Genomic DNA, 13,180 nt, shown 5'->3' on the forward strand with positions numbered 1-13,180 from the left:
CGAGCCCGCAACGGCGAGGACAGACCAATAAGCCGGCGCCTCTAGGCCCCGTGTGACAACTACATCCGACCGCCGATGAACACCAGCCGACTGGCACACTAAAACACCGAAGAGGAGGGGAGCTAAGTGATCCTTCCCGTCTGACAACATCGAAGCCAAATCGCATCGTATCGTCTCGTCCAAAGCTAATGCGAGTGAATTCTGTCGCTAGTCGGTGCCTTTCCTCCGGTAACTCTACACTAAAGCAGGCTGTCATGAATAAGTGTTCATCCAACGCCCCTGTTGTTGCGCTCAAAGACCCCGGCCTCCCGCGGGCCGCTCCCTGCCACTGCGTGACTCGTGACCCCTGTTCAACCCAGATCACGCACGTCAACTATTCGATAACAACCTCTCGCCCCCTCAACTCAATCAGCATTCGCCCGAGTCTTATCCGCGGTCCTGTCCATCTCCATGACTCGCACTCGACAGCATTGGCAAGGGTTGCAACTTGTTCCTCCTGCCACAACCAACTCCTTCACACACGGAAGCAAAGGGCAACCCGCCGCAAGAGAGCCCGGGAAATAACGCGTTGCCAACAGGCCCAGCAAGCCCAGTGAAAGTGACAGTCCTCCGTCTCATCAGTCACTTCTCACACGTGCTCCAACGACACGAAACCGTCACCACCACCACCAACTGCACCGCCGAACAGCGGCAGGGAGTACAGACACACCGTCCACAGGCACCACAGCCTCCATGCCCGGGCGTCCGTTTCCGGCGTCCTCGTCCGGAGCACCCCGACAACCACCAGGGCGCCAGACACCACCGGCAGCAGCACCCCCCACGACCGGATGCCCCAGAAGTACACGCACACACAAGACCACGCCGGCACCAGCACCGCCAGCGACGCCCGCGACGCAAAGTCCCCGAAGAATAGGGGTATCGTGTTGCGCCCGCGCCCCGCGTCGCCCGCCTGGTCCTTGAGGTCCTGCACCTGCATCGTCGTGAGGATCACCGCGCCGATGATGCCCGCCCACAGGTACCCCTCGCGCGTGATGCTGTTGCCGCCCTCTGAGGCTGTAGCAGCGGCGGCGGCAACGTCTCCAATGGCGATCTTGAGCGAGGCCGTGTTGAAGAGGAAGTACGCCACCGCGATGATGGCGTCGCGGGCGAGCGTGTCGCCGCCGCGGAGGTCGTTGTACAGCCACGTGAGGATAAGGATGAAGACGCCCTCGCTCCAGACGCCGAGCACGTAGTTGAAGACGAGCACCGCGGGGATCGCCACGAGCATCGCCGCGCGCGTCTGCTCCTGCGTGACCTTGCCCGCGGGGATGGGCCGCCACGGCTTGTTCGCGCGGTCCTCCGCCACGGACTCGGAGCCCCTCTGGTTGGCCAGGTCGAAGATGAGCACGCTGTACCAGTTGAAGGCGACCACGAGGGGGAACCGCTGCAGCACGGCGAGCGCCGTCGCCTGCCCCGAGGTCAGGGGCGAGCCCGTCAGGCCGCCCAGGAGCCCGAAGGCGGTGTTGGGCACCACGAAGGTGGAAAAGTTGCTCTCGGTAAAGTCCCAGATCAGACGGGGGACGCTGAGGAGGGTCTTTACCGTGCTGGTGGCTGAGGAGGAGGACGACGACTTGCTGGGAGCTGCGTCGTCTTCAAACGCGGCTCGTTTGAAGGTAAGGGGAGAGTGCTCCCCAATACCCGGTTGTGACATGATGGGTAATGTTTGAGTGTATGCGAGTGTATGTATGTCTCCCGCGGTGTCTTGAGCTTTGTTCAAGGGTTGGGAGATGAGATGTGGACTGAGAGTGATCCGACAGTCTGGTACGACAGCTCAGAGGAGATGGAGATGGTTCTATTCATATGTGCCCTTTGGAAGAAGTCTCCATGGGCTCTAGATAAAGGCGGAACCTCCAACAAGTCGGGTCTGGACTGGACTGGACTGGAACCCAAGAAGGCGACTCTCTCCATCGTCGGCCATTTTGTCCCCGGGAACCGTGGCAAAACGTCCACCGCTTCATCCATCCAACCGACGTCCATGACACAGTCACGGTCGTGATGAGAGCCCGAGTCCTCCAGGAACGACCTTCATGTCTAAATTGTTAGGGGGTACATCTGGGTCGTCTTCATCTCCCCCCGGCCATGAAGGGGTCCTCGCGAGGGCATACGCAGAACCCGCGCATTCCATGGATGTGATGGGCACCGCAGCCAGCAAGCCAGAGCGGGCAGGCGGCATGGCAATATGCAAGAGCCCCCTGAGCGATCATACCTCGACGAGGTGAGGCAAATAACCTCGTGGACAATATTGAGTGCAGCAGAGCCATGGGATGGCATGTGGCATGGCGGCATGGCTAGCATGGCATGCGCATGCGCAGTCGTGAAGCAATTACCAACATGGGACACCGTTGGGAAACGTTCCTTGAAGCGGTTTCCGTTTAAGAGTTCGTCGCATTTGGCGCGTGGATTTGGGTTCGAAACTCCACCCCGTTCACATTCAACCTGGCTACCTTACGCCGGGGGCACGCATTTCCAAAGTCTAATAACCGCGGCCTTGGTTTTCTTGGTTTTAGAGTAGGGCCATTGTGGATGTCGTTGTGGGTTTCGTCCTCTTGGATTAAAGGTGCCTCTAGTGATGCGGTCAGTCTCCATGGAGATCGCTTGAGCTTCACCGGTAGTGCGACACCAATGTCGTAGCAAGCGTGATTAAACCTCGACCCATGGATGATGCCGCGCGAAGTAGTCGTCGAGAGCCAGAGAAACTCGCATGTTTCTTAGATAACACGATCCATGGACGTCTAAACTATGTTGAACAGGGCAGGTAGTGGGAACAATTTACCCAGATATGTGGAGAAACAGACACACACAGACTCAGTTCGTCTCGTTTTCGCAAGGTACCCGCGAAACGGGTATTGGTAAAAGGGACGTGTGTAGGTAAATCACACAGACGATTCACGATATGGGGGCCTTCCGATGATCTCTTGCCTCTCTCTCTTGCCTTCTCCTCTTCTCTCTCTCACCTTATCCGAGACTCTGCGCACGTGTACCCGTCGGATGCGACCATGGCTGCCATCGCCGTCCCGTTTGCTTTGACTATGTAAGCGGGGGGCCGATAGCTTAACCGGAGCTGTTGACAAAACACACGCCGCACGCCCAGCATTTCGATTCATTAGACTCGCCGTCGGGATATCCTGAGTGTGAGCGGAGGTGGGTTACCCCCGCCGTGGTTTTGGGTCCCTTGGGTTGCGTGTGCGTAGCCTGGCCCATCCGCGCGCCGCCCTCTTTCTCGCAAGGGAGACCATGTCCTGGGGACGAGAACCCCTCTGGGCGCCAACCAAAGTCAAACTGCCGTTCTCCGAAGCGGTGATCGACAGGACCGTGGGTGCGGTTTTTGGGCCTGCAGCTGGCTTACTTGCCTGCCCAGGTGGCCTCTGTCTGCGGGTAATGGGAAGGGGGGTCGATTTGTAAATCTCCCGGAAGTCTTTTTTGGTCTGTGTTCTTCGCCGTGTCGGTGCTTAAGGGGTTTGATGCAAGCAATCTGAGATCCTGGCTGTGAATCATTGGGTATTTGTGTGTTTAAGGAAAATAAACTACAACAGGTTAGGAATAAAAGTTAAGGAAAAACGACAAAAAAGAAATAGAGAAAACTGTAGCAAAGAAGATGAAACGTCAAGAAGTGGTAATATGTACAACATGTCTCGTAATAGAACAATCATCCCTCATATCCAGGCTATCCCGCACAGCCTCATATTTGTCTTCTCTCCCACGAATCTTGTGAAGTGGTAATGTCCTGCTGGACGTAAATCACCGGCCGGCTATCCCTGGGCGCGTCGGCGCCGGGGGCGTAGTGGCACTTTGTCGTGACGGCGGGGTCCTTGCTGCCGCGCTCCAGGTCGACATACGAGACATTATCGCCGAGCTTGTCGTACGTCCTGCGCGGGTGGTGCACCCGGCTGCCCTGCGTGCTGTTCAAGTCCTTCAGGTGGATGTTGCCGCGGTCCGTCGACGGGTTCGTCAGCTTGGAGCCGATCTTGGAGACGGCGGGCTTGACGTAGGTCTTGAGCAGGGGGCCGAGCGTGGGCAGGCAGGCGATGATGATGCCGATCCAGAGCTCCAGCAGGCTGATGAGGCCAATGTCGTGCAGGTTGTAGACGAAGTCGAGGTCGCCGATGGTGGTGACCGTGTTGATGAGGCGCCAAACCATGATGGCGATGGTGCTGCTGGGTGTTAGTCGAGATTCGATCGGTATAGCGCATTTGTATGCGACTTACGTGATTCCCATGCCAAACATGGCGGTGACGGCGACCTTGTTCCGTAGAGGCATCTGGAGACCCCAAAGCGCGGGCATCGGGAGGGCCGTCATGGCGATGTCGACGACGATGTTGATGGTCACGGAGACGATCTGGTCGATGGTGATGTCGCGGCAGTGGCCGCCCTCGACGGGTGCCCACTGCTGCGACATGGGCGTGCAGCGGCTCATGAAGAGGATGAGGAACGCGACGCCGTACGCCCCCACGACGCCCATCAGGATGCGCGACCAGCGCTTGAACTGGGCCGTGGCGAAGATGCGCGTGTACATCCACAAGATGGCGAACTTGATGAAGATGGTGCCCAGGAGCCAGGTGACGCCACTGGCGAGGATGAGCTAGTTGATGGTGTAAGTCGAGCCCGGGCTATGGAGATGTGGATGAAGTGGAAAGCATACCTTGAACTGAACCGCATACTCGGGAAGAGTAAGTTCGTTGGTGTGCTTGCCCAGGCCGTTGTAGATGGCCCATACGACAACACCCTGAAGCGCAATGATGTTTGCCTGTGTCCAAGTTAGCCAGCGCCCAAGCAGACTGACAAGACATTCATCCAACTTACAAATGCAAACCCAATCATTCCGTCATCCCAGTAGAAGCCTCTGCGCATAATGCGCCCGGCCCAGAAGCGCAGGGCCAACGCCACGGCGTCAATGACGGTGAAGACGACGATCCATACCAACAGGGCAATGCCCCTCGAACCAGCGCCAGGCATGGTGGGCAAGCAAGCAAGCACGTATTATTAGCAGCAGCGAAAGCCGAATCCCAACCAACGGGACAAATTGTAAGAAGCGCGCTTGCGAACGTCTGTTGGTGCGAATCAAAACCTTCAAAGTTGAACAATCTTCTCAGCCGACAACCGCCGTGGCGCAAGACCTTCCGGGTGGGAGGGGGAATTCATCCAACTTATGGAGGGCGCAAGCGATCTATCTCACACACACGCACACAAGCAGGAAAAGACCCGAACACACTTAACACACTATTTCTCCCGAATCCATGGGCCACATCTCACACACCCGAGAGAAGCGATGGGGGACGGGCTGGCTTAGCCTTGCTTCGGCTGCCCACCACAACCATCCCACCAGCAGCACCTTCTTTCGAAACGTGGACTCCGTGACTATCAATCACATATCGGTAGAGGCGCAGAAAAAAGAGTGGACGAGACCGGTCGATGAGACACCAGTCGATGTGACCCTATTCGCGGTAGTTCCCAGCTTCGGATGTGGTCATATGAGATGCCAAGTACCGCACTTGCATACTGTACCTTACTTTGCGGTGCCATTAGTTCCCTAGCGCTTGCTTCTTTTTTGCCCGCCGTCAAGGTAAAGCTGCAGGAAAACACCTCCTTCCATGCCTCATCTGATCGAGACACAGCTGCACTAGTGTTAAAGAAAGATGGGATGACAGTGGGACATGAATCAAGACAATGCATGCGCCCATCTCCACCACGCTTGCCTCGCCGACGACTTGCACTGCGAAAAGCAATACCAGTATCTCTAGTCCTTTGGAGGACCAACCATCCGCGTGGTGTTGCTGCACGTGTGGATAATATCGATATGGGGGATCATAGATTCCCACTCTCGACGAGGGGAGAGGGGGGGTCCATCTCTGCGTTCTCAGATGTGATCGGGAAACGCACGGCATGATGTTACGTGATGGACCTGGTCCCCTTTCTCTTGAGGCCGGGTTGGGAGAGAATAGATAGAGCAGAGAGAGGGATCACTTTGTGCAACTGCCCACAACTCTCGCAACTGACCCCGGCCCACCCCCAGGGTTGCGACGTTCAAGGCCCCTTGTCTCTTTCGTCAACTTCCAGTCTCCGCTTTAGACAGTTATTGCAGGGGTGGGAACCCATTCCAGGAAGTGCTCTCTCAGGTTTGGAGGTGGGGGGGAGTTTCAAAGTGGAGTCTCTGCGAGTTGATATATCAGAGTTTCCTACCCTTGTCCAACGAAGCTGACCGAGATCCACCCACATGTGAGAGAGGAGAAGAGGGCTGGCTGTCTGCAAGTCTTCGCATGCAGCAGCGACAGGCTAGCAGCAACACCACCTTCAGCGCGTCTGCTGTCCTGTTACAGCGAGCCATTTCCCAAAGCCTGTTCAACCGCGGTAGACCTTCTAATCAAATGCCGCGCCTTGCCTCGAAGGCCGCTGGTGGCGTCGCACCGAATCCGAACGGCCGCCGTCTGATGCGGTGCGTCTCCGGTAATTTTATGCAAGGCACAGGTGTCACTGCTGAAGAGTTTCATCAGCAGCAGCAGTGCTCCCCTCCCCTCTCTCTGCCTGCCTCGTTGGTATTGGTCTATGTTTGTCAGCGGGGATGTAGTTACTGTCGTCAACCGGTCAGCACCTTGCGTTGGCGACCATCAGACCAATCCAACAGGCGCAACGCTGGCTTATTTCGACGCCGCACGCTATCCCGCACCAAAGGCCTTCCTGTCGGGCTGTGTTCTGGCACCGTCGCTGCGTTAAGGCACCTCCCAATTGCTTAACTCCGTTCAGCGTGGGGCTCGCGGGCTGGGCAACATGTGCTTTTGAGTTCCGTTTCCTGGGGATAAAAGACGGGCCCTGGACTCGCGATGTTCTATTCGATTGCATCCCATCAGTGATAGCTCATTGCCCTCCCCCAATCTATCGACTCTTACCTGAATATCGCCACTTCCAGGATCCAGACTGCCTCGGTCGTTATCTCCGTTGAAATCAGTTAGTCGAAATGCAACCCCCTCTGCCCTCCGCCACGCCGACATGGCACAACGACACCTACGATGCCATATCCCCCTCCCGGCCGGAGCTGAGCGCAGCGGGGAAGACGGCCGTCGTGGTCGGAGCGGTACGTCCTCTCATAACCCCCCAGTTCATCCCACAGCTTTTGTCCCGATAGAGACAGCTCCAGCCCCCCTCCATCTGTATATCATCAACTCTAACTCTTGTGTTCAATCCCAAAGGGGAGCGGAATTGGCCGAGAGACTGCCCTAGCGTTTGCTGCTGCCGGGGCGGCCCGAGTCATTCTTCTTGGCCGCTCAGAGAGCGCGTTAAGCACCACCAAATCCTCTCTGCCGCCGTCTGTTCAGTCCGAGACGTTCGTGACCGATATCACGAGTGAGGAGACGTTGATCAAGGTGGCAGCCGCGATCGGCAAGTGGGATATTCTTGTCCTGACCGCTGGCTACACCTCGCCCCCGTCCACCATCGCGGGGTCCACCTCCGACGAATGGTGGCTGAACTTCGAGGTCAGTTGTGACTCTGCACAGGTCCCCACGCCAGCTGCGACTCCATACTCACATGTGACAAAAAGACGAACACCAAGGGCACATACCTGGTAACCAAGTCGTTCCTGCCCACGGCTAACCCCTCACATGCGTCTGTCATCGCTTTGACGACCGGCACCACGGCACTGCCGGTGTCCATGGTGCCCGGCCTGTCGCCGTACATGGCGTCCAAGCTGGCGCAGACCAAAATCGTCGAGTTCCTCGCGGCGGAGAACCCGAATCTGTTCGCCGTCAATCTGCACCCGGGCATGGTAGAGACCGACATCTTCAAAAAGAGCGGTGCCAAGGCGGAGGCCCTGCCGATGGATAAAGGTGCGTGCTGTCCCTGTCAGATACCCATATCTCACGACCTGGGTCGCTTTCTTTCGAGCTGCAACTCCGCTGTGGGCCGACCAGGCTAACGTCCGTGCCATGATGAAGTCCAACTCCCCGCCCATTTTGCTGTGTGGTTGACCAGCCCGGAAGCTGCCTTCCTGAACGGACGCTCGGTCTGGGCCAACTGGGATGTGGAGGAGCTCAAGAAGAGTGCGAAAGCGATTGAAGCTGGCCCGCTCTACACCAGCGGCATCAACGGGTGGCCATTTTCCCCTCTCGCTTGAACATTCAGCCCAGGGGTTGTTCATATCTTGATTTAGATCATGTCCAGTGTGTTTAAAGTGTATGCAGAATGATAAAACAAGAAAATGTGTTTATGGCAATTTGGAAATATGACAATAAATGTACTGAGAGGCTGTGTAGTCAAGCGTTCCGTCTATTCATAGCCCCAGTCACCTCAACTCGAAACAGAGAGACAAGGGGCCGGGGTTGGAAGTAAACTGATCCCGAATGTCGTCAAAAACCCGAGTTCCAGTCTCACCGGGAGCAAGGCGAATGTGATATTTCTTGACCAACCTTGCCACCACGAACCTCATGGAGTCGGTGGCCAGGAAACGCCCGAGACAGCTGTGATGACCTGCAGATGCACGAGTTAGTCTCCATATCCGGCAACCACCACACGCGGGAGGGCTCCATACCTGTACCGAAAGGTGCGAAGGCGGATGCATTTCGGACCATCTCCGGTCGGGTGCTCCATCTCTCGGGGATAAACTCATTCGGCCGCTCGAAGCAATCCTCCCCTGAAGCAATAGTCAGTTTAAGAGAAGGCCTGAGCGCGACCAGACTCGACTCACTTCTGGAAATAACATGCCGAGGCGCAATGATGGTCGTGTTGGGCGGGATAAAGGTGCCGCCGATGGTTGCACCGTTCTCGGTCGTCTTCCTGGCTCCGCCCGTGAGCAGGGCCGGGTAGAGTCGGAGACCTTCGTTGATGACGGCGTTGAGGTGAGGCAGACTCGTCAGGGTCTTGAGGTCTGTCACGTCAATGTCCTTCAACTCTTCGTAGACCTTGTCAATGTGCTCCGGGTGCTTTGCCAGCTCGCAGAAGATGCCAATCAGAGCGGCAGCAGTCGGTTCGCTGCGCATGTTAGTTATTGATTGCCCCAAACCCGTCAAAGTATGCTCACCTTCCGGCCACAATAGCAAGCAGACTATCACCGAATAGCCAGGTCAAGCGATCCTTCATCTCAGTTTGTCCATCGTCCAGTTCCATCAGGTAATGGGCGAGGTCAGGGACAGATGGCTTGGGAGATGCATCGTCTAGTCTCACCTGCATCTGACGCTCGCACCAAGCGACCATGTCGAACCAGTCCTTCAGAACACCCACACGCGGAGCGAGCTTGAAGCCAACCTGAATCAACCACGGCGTAGGGCTGAACGGCCCAAGAAGGGAAAGGGCACGCTGCAGACGCACAATGATGTGGTGCCATTGCTGCTGATGCAGCATGTCAAAAGACTTGCTGAAGACGAAGTCGCCCATGACATCAAACCCGAACCAGAAGAAGAGGTCCCGCACTTCCGAAGGCTTGTTTGATTTGGCATTGGCCTCGATACATTGATCAAGTTGCTCAATATACTTGAGAATCTTTGACTCGTGCTGGACAAGGGCTGCAGCGCGGCACGGCACGTCAGATAGGCTCACGATACCGAAGATCTATGGAGACATACCTTGAGCCGAGAAGCCACGGTTCCATTCACGACGTCGAGCAGCATGAATTGGCTTGACGCGGGTGGTAACGAGGGCGCGATCGGGATGCAGAATGTCATACCACTCTGCCTTGATGCACTCCGATCGGGGGCCATCCACAGCCATGAAGACTCCGGGGTGGAAGACGGTGATTTCACTGGGACCTTTGAAACAGTCAGTATTGAAACAAATGGTCATGTAAAGTCGTTTCTCTCACCTGTTCTGACAAAGTCTCCATATTGCTCGTGCAGGTCCTCCAGAACCAGGTGGTTCTTGCAGTCTCTGCATGCCCATACGTGCCAGAGCTTCGTGATACGGGCGTACCACGGACCACGGAAGCCAGACAGACGATGGAAAAAGATTCTGTAGAGAGTGATACTGGCCAGAAGGCCGAGAAGATAGCCAGCAAACAGCGTCAACAGACACCGAGAAAGCTCGCCAATCAAGGTGTTTTTGTAGTAGATGCTTGAAGCAATGAAGCAAAAGAGAAACCAAAAGTGGCCCAGAGCAATCTGAGGTGCTTGCACATGCCACTCTCCGTGAATGAAGAGGGCATGGTGGACGGCGAAACCGCAGAGCACTCCAAGTCCGGAGACGAGGATGCCTTGGTAACTAGAGTCAAAGAGAACACCCATCATGAAGACAATGTCGTTGATGCAACTTTCCAAGTCCAAAGTCGACGGCAGCCCGCTCGAACACCTTCTTTCATGTCTGGACTCGAGCTGGCTTACATCTGCCGCCCTCGAGCTGTGATAGAGCTCTGCATGGCTCTAAGTGCTGGGTCTAGCCCCATTAGTCGCCATCCGTGGCAATCTATCGTGAGTTACCTGAGGGGTCACAGATTCCCACGGCGACTGACTAGTGTCCAATGGCCGGATGGCAAATCACCACGATCGTGTAACGCCCATCATACCATCGAGAAGTTTGTACTGATTGATGTAAAGTACAAGCCCGTGTCGGCTCCGCGGTGATCCTTGGGGCATCCCGATAACCTTGATATCCGGGTACCTGCTGGGAGGCCCCCGGTCAGTGGTGCGCGACTCATGGACTAGGGGTCCCGGAGAAGTGGATGGGTCTGCGCCAAAATGCGTCGGGTCCATGGTGCAGAAACGTCGTCGTACGAATGCAACTCTGCGGTGGGACCTGATTCAACGGTACCTAAAACGGCTGGTCGGGGCGCCGTCGAGAGTTGGTCTAATACGGCGGCGCGGGGGAGATGCCGGAAGCATAGCTCGGCGCGATGGTGATTGTTGCTATGCACCAACGTCTGTGCCGCAATGCACACGTACCGGTCCCCTCGGGCTAATTGTTGGTTCCTTCGGGCTGATGATTTAACACTGGCTGAGCTCCGCTGAGCCAATCCTCCTGGCCTGCTGTTCACTTGTGTTGCCCAAAACTTCATATCTTTGTCAAAATGTCTGCAAAATACGACTTCGTTATCGTCGGCGGTGGTGTTGCCGGCTTGGTGATTGCCTCCCGTTTGTCTGAGAACCCCGATATCCAAGTGTTGGTGTTGGAGGCGGGCGAGGACCAGACGGCGGATCCCAGAGTCAATATTCCCGCACTGGGGCCCAGTCTGGTCAAGACACCATCTGACTGGCAATTCAAGACGGTACCACAGGTGAGTCTCTCCAACAATGTGGTCGGATGCTTCTTGCATTTGGTTCTGACTATTGATGCAGAGTGGCCTCGGTGGTCGTGAGATTGGAGTGCCTCAAGGCCGCTTGCTAGGTGGTTCCGGTGCCCTCAACGGCCTGTCGTTCACTGTCACGACTCGTGCCAACGTTGAGTCCTGGGCTAGCTTGGGCAATGAGGGTTGGGACTGGCCCTCGTTCAGTGCTGCCCAGAAGAAGGCTTACTCTGTTGCTTCTGATGAGGCACAGAGCGGTCCTCTCAAGCTGTCTCTGCCTGACAACGCCGATTCTTTCTGGCCCAAGGTCTGGCAAGACACCATCCGCGAGTTGGGCTTTCCCAATGTCTGCGACCCGTTGAGCGGGCAGGGCGTCGGAAGCAGTCTCACGCCTGACACTGTCGACTCTGTGACAAGAACGAGGAGTTACGCCGGCAGCGCGTATCTGCAAGCCGCCAAGTCCAGGTCGAACTTGACCGTCGAGACCGGAGCGCTTGTGGAGAAGGTCGTCTTCAAGACTGGCGCTGACGATATTGTCGCAGAGGGTGTCCAGTACACCAAGGACGGCGAGAAGAAGGTCGCTACGGCGCAAAAGGAAGTCATCCTCAGCGCCGGCGCCCTGAACTCCCCTCGCATCCTGGAGCTTTCTGGTGTTGGAAGCGCTAAGCTTCTCGGCGGGCTCGGCATCGACGTTGTGCTCGACAACCCACACGTTGGTGAGAACCTGCAAAACCATGTCATGGTCGGGGCAGCCTTTGAAACACTCCCCGAGCACGACACCATGGACGGGATCGTCCGCCAAGACCCCGCGGCGGTCGGGGCAGCCATGGAGGCGTACGGCAAGCAATCGGGCCCCTTCTCCAGAAGTGGGACTTCGGCAACGGCACAGCTTCCGCTGCCGGCTACCGAGAATGCCGGGGAGCTGTTCGATAAGCTCAAGGCGGAGGCGCCGAAGACGAGATCGACACCTGCGTTTACCGAAAAGCTCGAGTCGTTCGTCCGCTCGGTCCTCACTTCCTCATCGGAGCCTTCCGGCTACTACCTCTCATTTCCAGGGTACGCCTTGTTCAACCCGGACGGGACAATGGCGGCGCCACCTCCCGGCGACGAGAAATTCTTTGCGTTCGGCCTGCTGTTGGCTCACCCGCTCTCGCGAGGCTCGAGCCACATCACGTCGGCGTCGTTGGAGTCGCCAGCGGTGGCCATTGACCCCGGGTACCTGACTCACCCCCTGGACGTGGAGCTTCTGGCCAGACACGTCCAGCAGATTGAGAAGATTGCATCCACGGAACCTCTCCGCAGCCAGCTCAAGGCGGGCGGAAAGCGCGTCCCGGCCAAGCCTCTGACCGATCTGGAGGAGGCCAAGGACTTCGTTCGCAAGACTGCTGTCGGTGCTCATCACTTCACGGGCACCTGCTCCATGATGCCCCGCGAGCTCGGTGGCGTGGTCGACGAGAAGCTGCGTGTTCACGGCATTCGCAATCTGAGGGTGGCTGACGCCAGTATCGTCCCCATCACGGTGCGGGCGAACCCTCAGGCGACCGTGTACGCGGTCGCTGAGAAGGCTGCTGACCTGATCAAGTCGAGCCTCTGAGGGATCGTATCATGTTCGCGAAGTGTCATGTACGAAAGTTTGGATGCAGACCGGCATTTCTTGGTGGTTTTGAAGCGAGACGAATTCGCTGTGCGAAGAGAGATTGATTATTATAGGAATTAGTGGGGCAATATGGTCGGCGTGATTGAATCAAGCAGCAGTAAGGGCGACATGATGCATGGACGATCAGGCCCTTAGAGATTGACAGCGTCCGACGAAGGAATCAAGAGGGCAGCAGATGGAGCTGTCGTTTGTAGGTAGTTGCAATAAAGTTGCTAGCGGCTGCGAGTTGTTTGATGGCCCGATCCGCGTCGGACCAGCTGCCAGGTACCGCGACTTTGTGAAACACC

The 13,180-nt window shown here is 56.8% G+C and overlaps 5 protein-coding genes across 5 annotated transcripts; 2 read left to right on the top strand and 3 right to left on the bottom strand.

Moving 5' to 3' along the window:
* Nucleotides 1-628: 628 nt before the first annotated feature.
* On the bottom strand, nt 629-1,690 carry COL26b_000699 (uncharacterized protein; the record flags this gene model as incomplete). Its single annotated transcript, XM_053173664.1, has 1 exon — nt 629-1,690. The coding sequence occupies one exon, from the start codon at nt 1,688-1,690 to the stop codon at nt 629-631; it is 1,062 nt and encodes a 353-aa protein (XP_053042221.1).
* Nucleotides 1,691-3,718: 2,028 nt separating this feature from the next.
* On the bottom strand, nt 3,719-4,992 carry COL26b_000700 (uncharacterized protein; the record flags this gene model as incomplete). The annotated part of the gene is made up of 4 exons (XM_053173665.1): nt 3,719-4,190; nt 4,245-4,618; nt 4,679-4,783; nt 4,840-4,992. The coding sequence occupies 4 exons, from the start codon at nt 4,990-4,992 to the stop codon at nt 3,719-3,721; spliced, it is 1,104 nt and encodes a 367-aa protein (XP_053042222.1).
* Nucleotides 4,993-6,988: 1,996 nt separating this feature from the next.
* COL26b_000701 (uncharacterized protein) lies at nt 6,989-8,143 on the top strand (the record flags this gene model as incomplete). The annotated part of the gene is made up of 4 exons (XM_053173666.1): nt 6,989-7,105; nt 7,221-7,505; nt 7,571-7,856; nt 7,965-8,143. 4 exons carry the CDS (start codon nt 6,989-6,991, stop codon nt 8,141-8,143), a joined length of 867 nt encoding a protein of 288 aa, XP_053042223.1.
* A 168-nt stretch (nt 8,144-8,311) lies between these two features.
* On the bottom strand, nt 8,312-10,241 carry COL26b_000702 (uncharacterized protein; the record flags this gene model as incomplete). Its single annotated transcript, XM_053173667.1, has 5 exons — nt 8,312-8,496; nt 8,558-8,997; nt 9,047-9,527; nt 9,588-9,770; nt 9,824-10,241. 5 exons carry the CDS (start codon nt 10,239-10,241, stop codon nt 8,312-8,314), a joined length of 1,707 nt encoding a protein of 568 aa, XP_053042224.1.
* A 779-nt stretch (nt 10,242-11,020) lies between these two features.
* On the top strand, nt 11,021-12,830 carry COL26b_000703 (uncharacterized protein; the record flags this gene model as incomplete). The annotated part of the gene is made up of 2 exons (XM_053173668.1): nt 11,021-11,227; nt 11,289-12,830. 2 exons carry the CDS (start codon nt 11,021-11,023, stop codon nt 12,828-12,830), a joined length of 1,749 nt encoding a protein of 582 aa, XP_053042225.1.
* Nucleotides 12,831-13,180: the final 350 nt, after the last annotated feature.

This window comes from Colletotrichum chrysophilum (genome assembly GCF_026319265.1).
Source record: "Colletotrichum chrysophilum strain AFK26 chromosome Unknown scaffold_3, whole genome shotgun sequence".
NCBI lineage: Eukaryota > Fungi > Ascomycota > Sordariomycetes > Glomerellales > Glomerellaceae > Colletotrichum > Colletotrichum chrysophilum.